We start from the raw sequence: 17,378 nt of genomic DNA, 5'->3' as shown, positions 1-17,378 counted from the left end.
TGTGGTTACTGCAGTGCTTAATTTATGAAAAAAAAAATATATAGAAGTAAAAAACATATAAGTGCCAGGGCAGCTTGCGCCACACATTGCGGCTCTGTGGGTGGCTCTATGTGTGTGTGAGGCTCTATGTGTGTGTGTGTGTGTATGTGTGTGGCTGGCTTTTTTTTGTAGGTGGCTCTATGCGTGGGTGGCTCTATTTGTGTGTGGGTTGCTCTATGTGAATAGCTCTGTGTAGGTGGCTCTGTGTGTGTGGGTGGCTCTGTGTGTGGGTGGCTTTGTGTGTGTGGGTGGCTCTGTGTGTGTGGGTGGCTTTGTGTGTGTGGCTCTGTGTGTGGGTGCAAATGCAATAGGTCTCGCATTTGAGAGAGATTAAGCTATTGACATTGTAAATAACAATGCCGTTTCTTTAAATGTTTTAAAAAGAAAAACAATGTCATGAGCAATGCCAATAGCTCTAACTTTAACAGTGCCGAGACCATTGCATTGTAAATGCTTGTTTTAATTTCTAAAGGCGACAAACTAATCCGACAGGTTTTCTTATCTACTATCTCATTGTTTAGATTTAGAAAAACATAAAATTAGGTTTTAATCATGAGAATGACCCCACCAAAGCAGGAATAAAAAAGTTAAAATTACAGTCCTAAGAAAGTCTGGAAAGAGAAAGACTCAGAGAGAATCTCGGCAGTGTTTACTGCCAGTGACTGCTGTTTCCATGCCACTCATGAATGTTTGTGTGCAGCGCGTGCGAGTCTTTCTTCCCCTGCCCTCGCGCGGTCGTTTTGTTTAGGTGTACTTGGCATATGTGTTTTAAGGTTGTGTCTTTAGCCCCTAATGCATGTAAGCCCCTCCCAAAACCATTGTGTGGAAGGGAAACACTTCAAAAGCAAACTTTAGAAGACCCTGAATGCCCTTCTAATTGCCAGTCATGTGCGTCTGAGTCCTTTCCTCCCCTTCACCCCAGGCGGCACCCGTTCTCGTTTCGAAGCTCGGCGAAGTCTTTCAAGGTCGCATTTCCCGGAGCGCCCCCTGACTCGTCTCTCAGTTTGGGAACCGGAAATGGGTCGACAGCGGGTCGGAGCCGGTGCGGGACAAAAGGTAAGACTTTCTTGTGATAGCAGTGTGGTGCTGCTTTTTTGTAAGTTGTCGTTTGTGCCATCTCATCTGCCAGGTTATGTGACATCCAAGGCTTCAGTGTGCGCATGAGTGACATTCGATTGCCAGATGCGTGGCAATGTGAAGGTCATGTAAAGCCTTGAAATTGTTGCAAGGCTCCTGAAATGGGAGGTCACTAACCGAATTCCCTTTCTAGTGTGATTGCGTACTGTAATTGTGACACCATGATATTAATCAAACAATAAACAAGTGTGCCCCTGACTGAGGTTCGTGGCTGCACCTTGAGGTCTCTCCTGAGTGGGCAGTGAATGGTGCACCCGCAGCCTCTCACGATAAGGACTTTCACAGCACCCATAGGCCCCTGCAGTGGGGGCAGCTGCAGAAAGTGAGACACAGTGAGGGGGCCAACCTCTGATGCTGAAGTCACAACGCCCCACGAGGCCTTCATTGAGAGGGGAGAGAGTGAACACAACCAACTGCCTATCTCGCTGGTCACCATACCCCGAAGATCTAAATAACGTATCTGGTTTCTACTTGCCGTGCTCCACATGGTTTGGGCCCGCGTCCCCTGAAAGTTCCCATCCTGGAACCCACCTCCCTCCAGAGGCCGCTTCTCATACGGGGGCACTGAGTACCACTGCCTGCTGCCAGTTCATTAGAATCATTCTGCCCTCCTCACAACGCGCTGTCACTCCCTCACCCACATCTTCTGTCTAGTCAGACTCCTATTAAGACTTTAAGTATAAATAACTATGCTGCGCGCTCCGGGGTAGCGACTGACGCAGCACTCACTCACAGAAATCTTCAGTAACTAAGCTTACTTCTGCATAAAGGTGGACTAGTGACTGAATGCTCGCACCAAGCTGATTCATGCCCGCTGCCTGGCTCTGGCTCAGCCCAGGGTTCTCTTGGACCCTCAAGCCCAAAATGAGCAAACCTTTCATGGGGCTTCCGCCTACACCCACATTGTAAGCTCACATGCCCAGAATTAAAGAAAAAACATTAACCTTTGATGTAAAACAGAAGAAAAATATATGAATTTAGTGGCAGAATTGCACAATGTGAAATCTGAAAATCTGTGATCAATCCCAGCTACCCAGCTGTACCAAATTGTGTGATGCTAGGCAAATATTTTATTTCACTGATCCTCGTTTTCTTCCTTATCATATGTTTTAGCGCCTTCAAGTATGAAAGTTTGGGATGTGCGCTGTACAAAACACTTTCTTGTGTTTAGTTTCTTGTAATATGATGTTGCTACATCTATAATAAAAATCTAGGTCACATAAAGGGTGTATATGGCAAGTCTCCTCTCAAAGTGTGGGACTTTTATGACTACTGGAACACGCGCAAAGGATCCTGGGATTGTAACAATCTGCCTAGGGGTGCACAGGCTCCTTCGAATTGCACCGAGGCCAAGAGTCTGAAATGTTAATGGCTCTCTGCTGCCAGTGCCCTGCAGCAATAAAGTGCGGAGGCCCAAATCCCATCCACCTCTAAATGTCATGTCAAAGTGTCAGTATATCCATGGCAACCTCTCGACCCGGAAGGCTGTGTGTGCGTATGCAGCAGCTACAGGCTACTGGAAATCACACAACAGCGTCGAGAGAGACTCAAGCAATTTTGAGGGGCAGACAGGAGCTGTAAATGAGTGACTGATGCATTTCAATGCAGTGATACGAGAGGCAGCACCGAATTGCATCTCCCTTGTTATGCATGGCACAAGGCAGGGGAGCAGGGCTTTAGGTGGGAGGGAAAAACTAGGGGGTCGTTCAAAGGGGCGTGGCTATTGTTAATAAGGGAGTGGCTTAGAAACTCATAAACTAAAAATCTGTGCTTAGCATAGTGTACCGCCCGACTCGTATTTGGCTGCTTCTGACATCGCTTCCAGATATATAATACAAGTAACATTACACCTACAACAGGTCAGGACTGTTGCCTTTGTCAATGGTATTTCGCTGCATAAGATAAATAAGCAGCAACTATGGCTACCTTGTATTTCATGTTGAAAATACCTCAGTTCTGACATGATGAGACTGTGAAAGAACTATGACGAGTCTCATAGAAGTTACATTAAAGGCAATGAAGAGTGGTATTGCTGTAGTTAAGTTTTTGTTTTTTTTACCCTGAGGGTGAGGGCAAAAATGGAGAGCCCGATAGGGACCCATCTCAGTACCTGCTTTTTAGAACTACAGAGGCTGAGCACCGGCAGGACCCGGCCCACTTAAAGCCCTGCAGAGGAGGAAGTCTTGCAAAAGATGTGCACTTCAGTGCAGTTGGTCTGTATCCTTTGTCGCCTTTTCAGCCATCTTGGGGAGACTATATATTTGAACAGCAAACTAACATAGCATCGTGTGTATTTGTAAAGCGCTCGTTCACCTTTAGGGACAGTTTGGTGCTGAAATAACATATTTATTGTTACCCAACTCAGTGCTACTCATTTTAGTGGCATCGGGACGCTGCAAGGCTGATTGGATTTGCCAAGGTTCTAACACAAAGGTCTTCAAACTGTAGCTGCTTAATTAATTAATTGGCCTTGATTGATCTTAAGAGGGGCACCAGGCGCTGGTCAAGAGTAGCACTTATAATGCCTCTGTGGAACAGAGACAAACATCATGCTGAAAAGTGTGTTGTGTATTTAGTGAAAGAAAACAGAGTAGCAGTGAGTCACTTTGAGATGGGCCATCAGTAACATCTTTTGTCCTGGCTGAGAGCAGGTGTGGGGGCTAGGGTGACCAACTGGCATTGGTGCAAATTCAGGACGGTGAGTGTAAAAATTCAGGACAAAGGGTCAAAATTCAGGACACAAATTCAGGACAGGAGGTCAAAATTCAGGACAAAACTTCAGGAAAATAGGTAAGTTTTACAGACACATCAGAGGAGGCCGCGCAATAGTATATAAGTAAGCCCAGCCATATCCAAGCATATTCAACCATTTGCAAACCTATCCATCATGTATCCTTCCATCTATCATTTCACTCATCCATCCCTTCATCCATCCTTTCACTCATCTATCCATTATCCATCCATCCACCCTTTCACCCTATCCATATGTACACTCATCCATCCACTCTTCTACCCATCCATTCACTCATCCATCCAGCCATTTACCCTTTCACCCATCCAGCCATCCTTTCACTTACTCATCCATCCATCCACCCAGTCACTCATCCTTTCACCTATCCACCCTTTCAGTCATCCATCCATCCATCCTCCCTTTCTCTTTCCATCGACCCTTTCACTTAGCCATCCTTCCTTCCATCCATCCACCCACCCATCTACTCATCCAGCCTTTCTCTCATCCATGTATCCTTTCACTCCTTTACTCATCTATTCATACTTTTGTCCATCTACCCTCCCTTTCACTCACTCATCCATCCTTACATCCACCCTTTCACTCATCCGTCCATCCATTCACCCTGCACTTATCAATTCATCAATCCATCCATCATTTCACTCATCCATCCACCCACTCACTCATCATCCACCTTTTCACTCATCCATCCTTTCACTCATCCGTCCACCCTTTTACCCATCCAGCTACCCTTCCACCCATACATCCAGCTATTTACCTTTTCTCTCATCCATCCTTCCACTCACTCATCAATCCATCCTCTCTCATTATCCATCTATTCAATCTTTCATTCATCCATTCACCCTTTCACTAATTCATCCAGCCATCCACCCATCCCTTCACTTACTCACTCGCCCACCTTTTCATATTAATTTGAGCTGAGCCTTTTTGAGAAGAGGCCCATCAAGAACTTCACCCTCGCTGCAGGAGCCATTCCAGGACTGGGACAGAAGCCACCCAGGGCAGAGACACGATCCACCACAGGGGGGACAGTAGCCATCACAGGCGGGGGAGGGGGGGGGGGACAGCAGCCACCACATGGGACAGGAGCCATCACTGGGGGTGGGGGGCAGGAGCCATCACAGGAGGGGGAACAGGATCCACCAGGGTGGGCACAGGGGTGGACATGCAGTATTCTAGTATCATCTTGGTCTCTTCCAGGGTGGGGTAGAGCTCCTCACCCCCTCCTAGCTCACTTTCCAAAATGTTAGTTTTGCCATCCCCACTGTGATGTACAGTACTTAAAGGAGATACTCCAAGAGAGCTGATTTAACTGATTGTCCTCCATACTTTGTTAATCAGTGTGGGTGCGATTGTGCCATTTCTTTATTTTATTACATTACATACTGCATGTTTGAAGAACCGAGGTTTGCTTACAATTTGGTGACAGTAATAAACTCTGTGAAGAGAAGCATATGCTGCCTTGGTGTAATCAGGGCCGGTCCTAGGATGTTTGGGGCCCTGGGCAGAAAGGGAATGTGTGAGGCCCCTCTAAATTGCAGAGACATGACGCATTCAGGGCTGTTTGCATCTGAATAGATGGCCCTGCGCCTGAAGCTGTAGCCCCTCCCTCTCAGTCACCTTCAAGCACCTCTTAACAGCTCATCAAGGGCTGAAGGTGTGAGGGCTGCCATCCCACTGTGCCTCTGCTGGGTATCTGAGCTTTGGTACTGCATCGGAGTCAAGAAGGGTGGTGGGTGGAAGCTGTGCCGGCTTTAGGGTGGTGCGGTCGGTGCCCGGTTAAAATTACGGACAAATAGCGTCCGTTAAAGAATCCTTCACGGACAACGGACAGACGGCCGAAATTACGGACTGTCCGTGAAATTTACGGACGGTTGGTCACCCTAGTGGGGGCTCCAAAGAACCCTCAAAGTCCCACCCCTCTATTTCTGATAGAGAACCACACTGTGGAGACCGGGCTACAAATAAAATGTTGGCAATCTTGCATTTGATTGCATTTTCAAAGAGATAACTGAGCTTAGCCGCCATGTTTGACTTGTTAAAGAGTGGCCATTTTTATAGACATGTACAATGTTTGCCATTCTACGGAGGCCCGATTACTTTTTTTTTTTTTTTACAAGTTCTGGTGGAGGAGGGCTTGGCATTCAGAATTGTGAAGAACACTCTCCCAACCTGTGCCCATGAGGTCCAACAGAGCGCCTGGGAGTTGATGCACTTGTTCTCTGACCATATTCTACGCTTTAAATGGTGGGAAAACCTAAAATATATGCCCATCAAAGCAGTCCATATCATGAGAAGAGAACATGGGAGATGCTCTGGTGACTGAATTGCTGATTTTGGAGCTCACTTTGTCTTTTATGGCTCGGTTGGTGAATATGTTACCCTTAATATGTGAACAAAAACAACTGTACCTTGTGTTTTTTGTAGGATCGAAATTTAATGTTTCCACTACCTTGGCCCGATCCATTCTCAAAAGGACCCCACACACCACCCCTTTCTATGTATAGCGTTCCTTATCTAAGTCTGCCTCAGTAACCACATTCTCTAGAGAGAGCTCCAGCACAAAAGGATGAATGAATGAGTGAAAGAGATAGAAGAGCCAACCAGATAGCTCAGTAGGCCTACTGCTCGCCAAGAGTCCTGCAGGTCGCAGGTTCGAGGGCTGACTAGGCCTTTATTTCTTCAAAACCTGATATCATCAAATTGAATAAAATTAACATGCGTTATAATTGTCGCCGCTTTAGCAGCAGTTTTCTGCCGCTAAAGCAGCGATAAGTTTAACGCCGTTTCTTGATAATATGCCCCTTAATTGTTAAACCTCTCTCCCACAATTAGGGGCCGAAGGAGGGAGTATTACGAGTAGAAGAGCAATTAACAGCCGTTAACGCCCAACAGCTTGTGAGATATAAGGCTATTATCAATAATCGCTCTTGTCACACCCAAAGTGCAGACTAATATTTAAGCACAATAGACAATTTAATTTATACTGTGCACAAAATAAATAGTTATTCTTAAATGGATACATTGAACTATACCTGACTAGTGGTTGGATGTGCCCAACTATTAGCAAAGCGAAAATGCATGTTTTCAAGTAGGTTAGGGGATGCTGCATTTACAGCAAGAGGGCTAGCACAGATGATGAAAAGAGGCAACAAATGAACTGTGGATTTAGGAGGAAGTAACTAAAGAATTAAGTAGGACATATCCTGAATGTATGGAGCATGTGTTAAACGCGTGCTGGAAGGATGCGTCAGCTGATGAGTTACCAGCAAATAGATGGGCTCAAGAACTGAAGAAGATGCATTCAATGCAAGGGAATTTTGAAGTTGTACAATAGGAGCAGAGACACTGGAAATATGCGTTTCTGTGGCCATGGCATTTTCCACATAATTATACATTTGCCACGTAATCCATCTTCTCCTGCATACTTTAGAGATTTTAACAAAATTAAAAATTGGTTCTAGCTCATACAACAAACCAAAAGGTCCTAAAAAAGCTGAGACATGTGTTACTGCGCAATGGAAGGCACTTCGTAAAGGTCATCTTTCAGTGCCTTATTGCTGTATTTGGATGTTAATGTGATACTAATGAGTTGAAACCTTTGCTGTGTTAACATAGGTACAAAATGACAAAATACTGAAGTAATACTATCACAAAATGTGCTGCACTATGCCATTTAAGCCATTTAATGTGGCTTTTCTTGCCGCATAATTTAGTAAACCCTGCAACATAACTTGGTCCTCTTCTACCACATAATTCCATTGGCCATAAATATGAGAGCAGAGACTGATAGAACCTAATAAACGGCTAGGAGAACTTTAGTGGGCCCGGTCTCAGATAGTGAGTAGGTCCAACTACAGTTAATGAGTCAAACAGTGGGACACACTCCGAGTGGGCAGTATGACAGCACACCAGAGGTCGCTCAATGGACAGCAGAAAACTGTAGTATGTGCCCTGCCATTGCAGGTGAAGTGGTAGGCGCAGGGCAATTAGTGAATATAATTGAGAGCACTGTAGCACTCCCATTAGTTGGAGTGCATGACTGCTTTCTCTTTGCCCAAGTTGTGGTCAGAAGTCAGAAGAGACACATTGGTCTGCTTCTTACTGCACAAGCTGACAAAAGAGATAAACAGAGACCTAAGCAAGCATTGACACAGTCAATGGGTCTTGAATTTTTGGCAATGCTGTGCAGCATCTACAAAATGTGTGCACACGCATAATGATGTAAGGCATGCATACATCATCATGCACGTAATCGTCTACTGAATGATGCAGGAAGTGTTTGGAGAAGCCACGGCCATGGGGAACTGTTTCGTACAGCGGCAGGAGACACATTCCACCAGTCAGCACCAGGCAGGTGACCCAGGCGCACTCCTGCAGCGCAGGAAGTGTTTGGAGGAACCGTTGCCCAGGGGAACTGTTTCATCCAGCGTCAGGAGCCACATTCGACTAATCAGCGCAAGGCAGGTGCTTTATTGCACCATGCGCACTCCTGCAGCACTGGATGCACCTTGGTGCATGCTCAGGAAGAGGCTGGGCTGGGCCATCCTTGGTTTTTGGATTTTATAATGGTGCATGGTGAGTCCTTTATAGTCCTCTATAGGTGGTGCACTGTTCTACGTGTTTTTTGGCTGAGTATATCTACCTGAACAATGGACAAGCGCAAGTTACCTGGGGATAGAGACAATGCCACTGAGAGACCAGCCGGAGGCACAACGCTTGACTCTTTTCTGGCCCGGGCAGCTGGAGTATAAAGAAATTGACAACGCGGAGAGACGCTTATCCCTTGATGTGGGAAAGAATCCTAGTAGTTCCTCAATGGGACAGCCGGGGCATCACCTGAGTGCAGGAAGTGAGGACTCCCCTGCAATTTGTGGCCCACCGTCCAACGTGTCAGACATGCAAGCTGAATTACCAACAATCGGCTGGCATAATAACTCAGATCCCATGAATGTCAGTGAGAATGGGCCCTCAGCCAAAAGAAAACGCAAACCCAAGCAAGGGAGTGTACCCACAGCATCCATGCATGCGTTACTCCATTGGTGGTCAGAATATGCAACCTTAAAGATGTCATTACCCAGTTAACCATGCTCCGTACAAACCTGTTGGCCCAGCAGGGCCATGCTCAGCCATCCATGTCTGGCCAAGTTAGGCCTCTGGCTACGAGTACTGATTCTATCTCATATTCACAACCACCCAAGGAGTCACATCTGTCATTGATGTTCAGCCCTCCTCCTCGCAAGTTGTGGGTGCTTCGATACCACGGGAAGGAGGCAGAGGTGTACAGGTAAGACTAGGTGCCCGGAATGGATTGCAAGTCCAAGAACTGACTCTCAGGCGCAGTCCTTCCTCAATCAGTACTGTTTAAATCTTTCCCCTGATTGTTTCCCTCATGTAGCCATCATGACTCGTGTACTTTATTTAAACTCCTCCAGGGAGGAACCCACTCATCAGAGCAAAAACTAAGTCTGCCATTGGTTGACCAGAAATTCCGATTTCAACATTAGGGAAAAAAATTATATTTTGTTTGAGGAGGGTTGGGTCCCTTGATCAAACATCTGAGAGGGGATTGTATTGTTATCAACTGTAATAACTCAGGTCTGGCTCACTGTTTAGTCCAATGAGTTGCCAGGAGGAATCCACAGAGTGCTGGCATTAATATTGCTCTTTAGTTTATTTTCATAAACACCTACGAACTAGGAAGGAGGCTGGGCGAGGGTTCATGCCACCAAGGGCTGATGAATTAGCTGACTTACCATTTCCACTTCGAATAGAATTCTCCCTCTGGGCAATTTGGATTGTTTTGACTGACGCGCAGTCACAACAGATGTTTCCATAGAGTCTGTCATACATGAGTAGGTTGGAGGATTTGGGCGACTCTTTTACCTCTTCAGTTTCTATAACCTCTGTTGGTCCTAACCCAGTAACCTCCAAAACCTCTAGCTTTGTCTCTGCCAGCGACTCCACGGCCCCACCTACTAAGCTTGTCTCCTGGAATCTTGCATTGATAGCTTCAAAACTAGTCTGAAAAGTTTCAGCGCTCCGTCCATCATCTCCGTGTGTTAGCAAATGGCATCTGCCAGTCATCCCAAAAAATACATATGTTTTTTAATGGCTGCAAGGTGTGGCAGAACTATAAAAACATTAGTGGAGCGGGCAAACAACAGAGGGTGCTTCATGGGCAGGAGGTACTGAGGTTATTTTGGGCCTCAAAATGAGGAATTGAGGAATAGCAGAAATGCCCTGAAGAAATCGGAGGGTCAGAAGAGAGGGTCTGAGAACTATCAGGAGTAAACATCGGGGCTCTAAGAGATAGCAGAGGTGTTTCAGTTACTTTGGAGACATGCAGGTTGCTGCTAAGAGTCTTTGAAGAACAGCTGAGGGTTGAAGAGGGCAAGGTGAGAGAATGTAAGGACAGGGTGAGGTTGTCTGTGGAGCTGAGTTTACAGACTGTGTGTAGGCAAAGTATGTCCTAGAGTCAATTAAATGTTTCTACGAAGCAGTGAAGAATCTGAGTACTAGCTGACGGTTTCTCATGGTCGAGTGTTGGGTCACAAAAGGCAGACTGAGTGTGTCTCAGGACTGGCAGATGCCTCCGAGTATGTATGGCTGAAATCTATTGTTTTTGGTTGGCTGAGGTATAGCTTGGAAACTCTGATGGTCTGTGAGGGCTATATGATGATTTTCCTGGATTGGCTGAGGTAATGTGAGGACTACCTTAGGGCCCCTCATAGCCAATGGATCATCTGTGATGGGAAGGAGATGACCCTCTTGTTAACCAGCATGAAGGCCCCATAGCGGCATCCACCCACTACACCAGGCCCATATCTCTACGCTTGGCTTTCTGCTGCTCATATTGTACATGTTCTGTTTGCGAGGTAAACTTCCATTGTTGCTGCCTGTTCTGTGACTGTTTTGTATCTGAGACGCTTGCATTGCTTCTACTCCTACAGATCTTGTACTGTATTTGAGAGTACGCCTGTACTGCAGCTGCCATGCAGTGCCTCTTCTTCGTGTGCTGTGCCTCTTCGGGTGTGATGGTGAAGCTTGCATTGCCACCGGTGCCTGTGATGTACGCAATGTGAGGCACATATTACACCTCATGTTTAGAGGGAAGGGGTGGTGACGTGTACCACTGAATATTAACCCTATTATCCTATTTTTCAATGTATTCCCAAATATAGCTTTTCTTCTGATGGACAAGTATTTTATTTTAAATATTTTTCAAGTTAGTTTGTTACTCAAGGGGGGCTTAGCATAAACAGATTTGAAGAGCTTTGTATTAGATGGATGTAGATATGCTTCAATGCTCGATACAGGGCAATGAGAACCTGAATGTAACATATGGTAGCAATATATGAAATGAATATGACTTGAAGGAAGTTCTGTGGAAGGTAACACAATAAGGGATTCTGGCATGCCATGTCAAAAATAGGAATTCATTTGCCGCTGACAGAAAAATGATATTGATGACATTGGCACTTGATTTTTTCAGCTAAATTTGAGGTTTCCAGGGCATTCTGGGTAAGGAAACCTTGGGGGATCCACGCAAGCCATACCTCCCTGGAATCCCCCGGGTATCTAGTTTTCAGAAATGTTTGGGTTTGGTAGGTCTCCCTAGATGGCCGCCAAGCCCGGGGCCAAAAACTCATGGGACCCCCTTTGCAAAACCAGGCTGTTTTGTGATAGGTAATTTTGATGTCTCCTCAATTGGTTTTGGGCCCTTGCCTGTCGCGGGCACTAGGCCTACCCACGCAAGTGAGGTATCATTTTTCTCGGAAGACTTTGGGGAACGCGGGGTGTGTGGAATTTTGTGGACCCACGCAGATTCCAGAACTTTCCACCACAGAAATGTGAGGAAAATGTGTTATTTTGGACACATTTTTAGGTTTGCAAGGGATTCTGGGTAACAGAACCTGGTGAGAGCCAGTCAAGGCACCCCATCCTGGATTCCCCTCGGTGTCTAGTTTTCAAAAATGTACAGGTTTGCTAGGTTTCCCTACGTTCCAGCTGCGCTAGGGCCCAAAATCCACAGGTAGGCACATTGCTAAAAAAAAGGGGGGGAATCGGGGGAGGGGGTTTCAGCCCGATATGCCCCTAAAGGGGCAGAAAGACTGTGGCTATTTTTTGTGGGGGTGGGGGCATTGGTATGCCCATTTTGGGCAGCCCCCACCCCCACGCATAAAATAAGCTGGCGTACTCGCTGGCGCCTAGTGGGCTTTCTGCCCCCCCAGGGGGCAGATCAGGGGCCACTGCCACCATCTGCCCTCCCGGGGGGCAGAAAGACTGGAATTTCTCTGAGGGTGGGGTGGGGATATTAGAAGACAAAAGAGGTACGGTGTTCCTGGGTGGCAAGTTGGCCACCTGGTGAGTACTCAGAGTGGTGGGGAGGTGGGAAATACCTCCTTTCGGAACTAGGACCCTCACACACCCAGCAAGCTAGGTGTCATGCTTCATCATATGGGTCTGCTCCTCGTCGAGCCAGCGCTGCAATGCTCGACGGGCACCCATAAAGGGGCTTTTTATCAGAGATCTTTTGTTCCTTGCCGTATAGGTGCCGTGGGTGTGAGGGGCCTGGTAAGATGTAGATGTGGTGTGTGGGTTAAAACAGGTAAGGGAATCCTCTATAATTATTTTTATTCTGGAGAGGTCACAACCTGATTAAAAAGTAAAAAGAAGAAGGAGGGCGACTATTTTGTTTTAATCTGACAAAAATTACGCTCTACCCCTTAGTGGTCAACATGTTTCTCGCCTATAAAATGTCTCTAATAGATCAGTTGGCGATTCCTCAGGACCTAGTGACTAAATGAAAACTATCTACAGTGTGTGGTGTGGTTCTACATACCACTTCTTCTCTCGGTAGAATGTTACCCCGGAGAAAAGCAGCCAACCTAGAGTACTAACATAAAGGATCAAAAAACCAAATGGAGATATTGGTACATGGTCCTAATAATTCCAGTGGGTGTATTTCATCGTACAACACCTCTTTGAATCTATACAAGTGATAAAAACAACGTGATTTCAAGCATATCACATTTTAAGTGTGCCTTTATTTGTATTTAGAATATAAAAACCTCTGTGTAACCAGTTAGAGTAATTGAACATCATGGTGAGTATGCATCAGCTCACCTCTTAAGGATTCAAGTGCGGCTTCATCAGACCGCAGCGGAGTATATGGACACTCAACGTAGTGCCGCTGTTTAGTAAAAGGAAAAAACAAACAACAAGTATGTTGGGTGTGGGCTTGCAGGCACAACGTTTAGTTGCTAAGGCCATGACTCTAGAGCATTAAAAGTGAAAGTGGGCATGGTTCAGGTTAAAGTAAGCCCATAGTCGTGAAATTGGTATCATTGACAAGGTTATTCAACAGAATCAAAAGGGCCCCAGACCGGCCTGCGTAGCTGCTGGCGCCTTCACCATGCGCTCCGACATTATGCCAATCGTGCAGTATGTTAAGAGCACCTACAGCGCCCAAGCTATGTCTTAGTGCAGAGCTCTACAGAACATCAGAGTCAGCGTACCCTTCCCAAAGACCAGCAGTAACTTGTCAGCAATTCCCAGCACCTCTTACCTCTCTTAAAAGCTTGTGACCAGGCATAGTCTCAACGCGTAATCCATACTCACCTGCTCCCGCTCAGAGCAGTCTGGCTCACCTACCTGCTCCGCTGCATCAGGAAGGAAAAGTGGGGGTATTGTCATGTCCATTTTGGGGAGCCCCTACCCCTACACTTAGAAAACAAAAAAATCCATGGTTTCTAGTGGGCTTTCTGCGCCCCCCATGGGGGCCAGATTGGGAGCTACAGCTCCCATCTGCCTCCCGGGGGGCAGAAAGACTGTCATTTTTGTGGGGGGGAGGGTGGGGGCATTGGTGTGCCAGTTTCGGGCAGCCCACACCCTAAAACAATTGTGCAAAAAAAATCCCTGGTGGATAGTGGGCTTTCTGCCCCTCTGGGCGGGCAGATTGAGGGCTACTGCCCCAATCTACCCCCCCAGGGGACCCCCTGGGGGCAGAAAGGCTGTAATGGTGGCGGGGGGTGGGGGCATTGGGTGCCCATTTTGGGCAGCCCCCACCTAAAAAAAATGCACAAAATAAATCCCTCGCGTCAAGTGGGCTTTCTGCCCTACCCCGGGAGCAGATTGGGGGCTACTGTCCCCATCTGCCCCCCAGGGGGGGAGCAGAAAGGCTGTAATGGTGGCGGGTGTTGGCGGCATTGGCATGCCCATTTTGGGCAGCCCCCACCCTAAAAAAAATGCGCAAAAAAATCCCTTGCGTTAAGTGGGCTTTCTGCCCTCCCCCGGGAGCAGATTGGAGGCTACTGCCCCATCTGGCCCCCGGGGGGGCAGAAAGGCTGTAATGGTGGCGGGGGTGGGGGCATTGGCGTGCCTGTTTCGGGCAGCCACCACCCTAAATATAATTGTGCGAAAAAAATCCCTGGCATCAAGTGGGCTTTCCGCCCTCCCCCCCCGAAGGGGCAGATTAGGGGCCGATGCCCCATCTGCCCCCCGGGGGGGCAGAAAGGCTGCAATGGTGGCGGGTGGGTGGGGGCATTAGCGTGCCTGTTTCGGGCAGCCTCCACCCTGAAAAAACCTTCTAAAAACAAATCCCTGGTGTTTAGTGGGTTTGCTGCCCCCCGAAGGGGCAGATTAGGGGCCAATGCAGAAAGAGTGTAATGATTATGGGGGGTTGGGGGGTGGGGGTATGGGCATGCCCGTTTTGGGCAGCCCCCACCCTTATTTTTACTTTCTAAATAAATCCATGGTGTCTAGTGGGCTTTCCGCCCCCCCAAAGGGGCAGATTAGGGGCCAATGCCCCATCTGCCCCCCAGGGGGAGCAGAAAGGCTGTAATGGTGGCGGGTGGGTGGGGGCGTTGGCGTGCCCATTTCGGGCAGCCCCCACCCTAGAAAAAAACTAAAAACAAATCCCTGGTTGTTGCAGGGATTCTGCTTTTGCACAGAACTATGCGCAGGAGACCAGGACCTCAGAGAATTGTGGTGTATCAGAAAACTCCCCTCAGAACCCAGAACCCCTTATCCGACTAGCTTAGTGTCCCATTCGTTAACCTAGATCTGGCTAGGTGGTCCCAATGTATAGACAAACCAGAACAAGCGACTTAGATATTTCTCAGGAGTGGTGGGAATCCGAAATACCTGTTCGTACTTATTTGTTAGTCCACAACATAATAATACAAACACGGTAAAGTTTAAAGAGTTTATTTTATAAACCTCGCGTCCTAAGATGCAGTACTTTGGCTAACACTAGCAGACTAACAGTACAGATCAGAATCATGAGCATTATTACAATACCATATAGAATGAAAGGAGCAATCATACTATTAATGACAGTGGTATACGGCCACACTCCTTTCACTATAATCTAATACATTATTATTATTATTAGACTATTAGAAGGTCTCTTAGGCTAACAGGGGGGGACCCCATACCGTATAGATCAGCTTAGTAGAATCACATCAAAGGATCAGCTCTCACAGCATGCATCAGCTCTTCTTGTTCGAATGAATGTAAAACCAAACTGTTCTGCAATATTAAAGACTCTTGTCCTTCAAATATTGGCAGCTGTATGCATGATATGTCTAACAAGTGTCTACGATCAATCTAAACACAACACTCTGTACCTTCTAGTGACCCAGACGCGTTCTTTGCATGATGTACAGACCAAGGGCACATTTCACAGTTAAGAATGTGCAACAACAGTTTGTTATCCTGCAAGGCAAAGTCGAGTCAGCATTTTACAAAATGAATAACACATAACAACAGTGTTGTGTGCAGCGCAGCAGAAACGACAAGCTTGCTTGTTAACTATGATCTCGTTTATGCTAACTTAGTGTTGTAAATAGGGCGTGGCTTAGTCCATCTCACACCCCCCCCATGATCGGAGCACTAACCAATAGGGATACACTTATCAAGAACGCAGAGTTCAAGTGATTTAGAACGGAACCAAGGTCATATAAGGTAAGTGTAAAGTCCGAGAATAAAATAATAAAAAAAATTCGTTTAGAAAATGAAAAATGATGTGGTAAAAAATAAGCAAAACTTTCGTAGAAAATTAACAAATCTGGATGCAAGCTGCATTGACAATGTCAATTAGTCAATCCATAAAGGTATATGCACCGTAAGTTGCGACTGCTTCCAAGAGGAAATCATTGGAGCGTTCCGCAAAAGTATCTGCCATCAAGGTGAGTAAGGGAAATGAACACACATGTTCATCAATTATCGGAGCATCCAGCACCATGATAGGACAACTGTCAGTCTCCTCAATATAACTCCTTTCAAGGAAATCAATAGCTGCCTCTCCGATATCCCAGTTCCCAAGGACTCCGTGTGCAGCACCCAAAGCCATATACCCGACACCAGAACAGTCGAATTCATGAGCCACTAAGGGACATATTAGTTCATCAAAATCCGGGTCAGGTGACGCCAAGTTTGACAGGCACAAGTCCAGAGCCCATTGGAAGGGACAATCTAGGCAATGAAAGACAGGTTGCACACACGTAAAAAAGGGAAACCGGAAAGACAATCCATACTTGACGCTTAATACCGCCAGTTGTAAGGTGCCGTAGAAATCAAGCATCCGGCTACGAAGATGGAGCAAGCGCAGCATTCTGTCTTGCAACTCCCGGTGTGCAGCCATATCGAAGTGCGCAAATCAACACGAGGATCCCAGCCACCAAAGCGAGGAGCAAGGGGAACCCTCCGAAGACACTCGAAAAAATAGAATGTAAAAATGCGGGGATCACACCAAAAACAGTCTGGAAAGATGTCACGAGGCCGGAGCCCACAATTTTAAAAAAATGAACAAGGCCAGTCGTAGACGAAGCCATAAAGATAGTTTGAATCAAGGTTCCAAAATGGAGGGGGAGGTCGGTATTTAAAAGAGCCTGTACCTCAGTGCGTGTATTCGCAACATTAAATAGAAATGTTTCACGGGATGAAGTCAACGCAACCTCTTTTTTAGACAAAAGAGCCCTTATTCTGCTCATCCTATTGAACTCTGCGTTCAAGGTTGGAATCGCTGGCCAGATGGATATGTCGAGTCGGCCTTGCGGGGGCGGGAAAAGGACGTTATTACAGCAAACTACTTTTTGTGAAACAGTCACTATGTAAGGAATACCCACTAGCATCCCACAGCAAGCTTCACTATTTAAAAGCAAATAACTACTGTTGGCAAGCAGCTTAAAAGAAGACGTTATAACTGGCATTGGAATCCCCTTTAGGACACAAGCTAAATTAGGAGCGTGTATATTGCAAGCGCCATGTAATTGTATATGTCTGCACATAACAGAGTGATCAGGAGCGGAATTGCATTCTTCACCTTTTAAGTAAACTTCCTTGCCATCCCTTACGCATCTGTAAGTAAACGGAAGTGACCAAACTTCATGCAGAAACGCATCACCAAGTTGTTCATATCTGCCGATAGCATAGTGTTTCATGCACG

At 46.5% G+C, this 17,378-nt stretch overlaps 1 protein-coding gene across 2 annotated transcripts in view; it reads left to right on the top strand.

Moving 5' to 3' along the window:
• The first annotated feature begins 740 nt into the window (after positions 1–740).
• Positions 741–17,378, top strand: part of LOC146833779 (uncharacterized) — a 324,308-nt gene continuing 307,670 nt past the window's right edge. For both annotated transcript variants that reach the window (XM_085601650.1, XM_085601651.1), the window contains exon 1: positions 741–1,095. In XM_085601650.1, the coding sequence (XP_085457776.1) occupies positions 1,057–1,095 (39 nt within the window). In that variant the 5' untranslated portion in view covers positions 741–1,056. The remainder of the gene's footprint in view (positions 1,096–17,378) is intronic.

This window comes from Triturus cristatus, chromosome 4_2 (assembly GCF_964204655.1).
Source record: "Triturus cristatus chromosome 4_2, aTriCri1.1, whole genome shotgun sequence".
Taxonomy (NCBI): domain Eukaryota; kingdom Metazoa; phylum Chordata; class Amphibia; order Caudata; family Salamandridae; genus Triturus; species Triturus cristatus.
The sequence above is the reverse complement of the archived record's forward strand: the minus strand, read 5'-3'. Positions and strand labels throughout refer to the sequence as shown.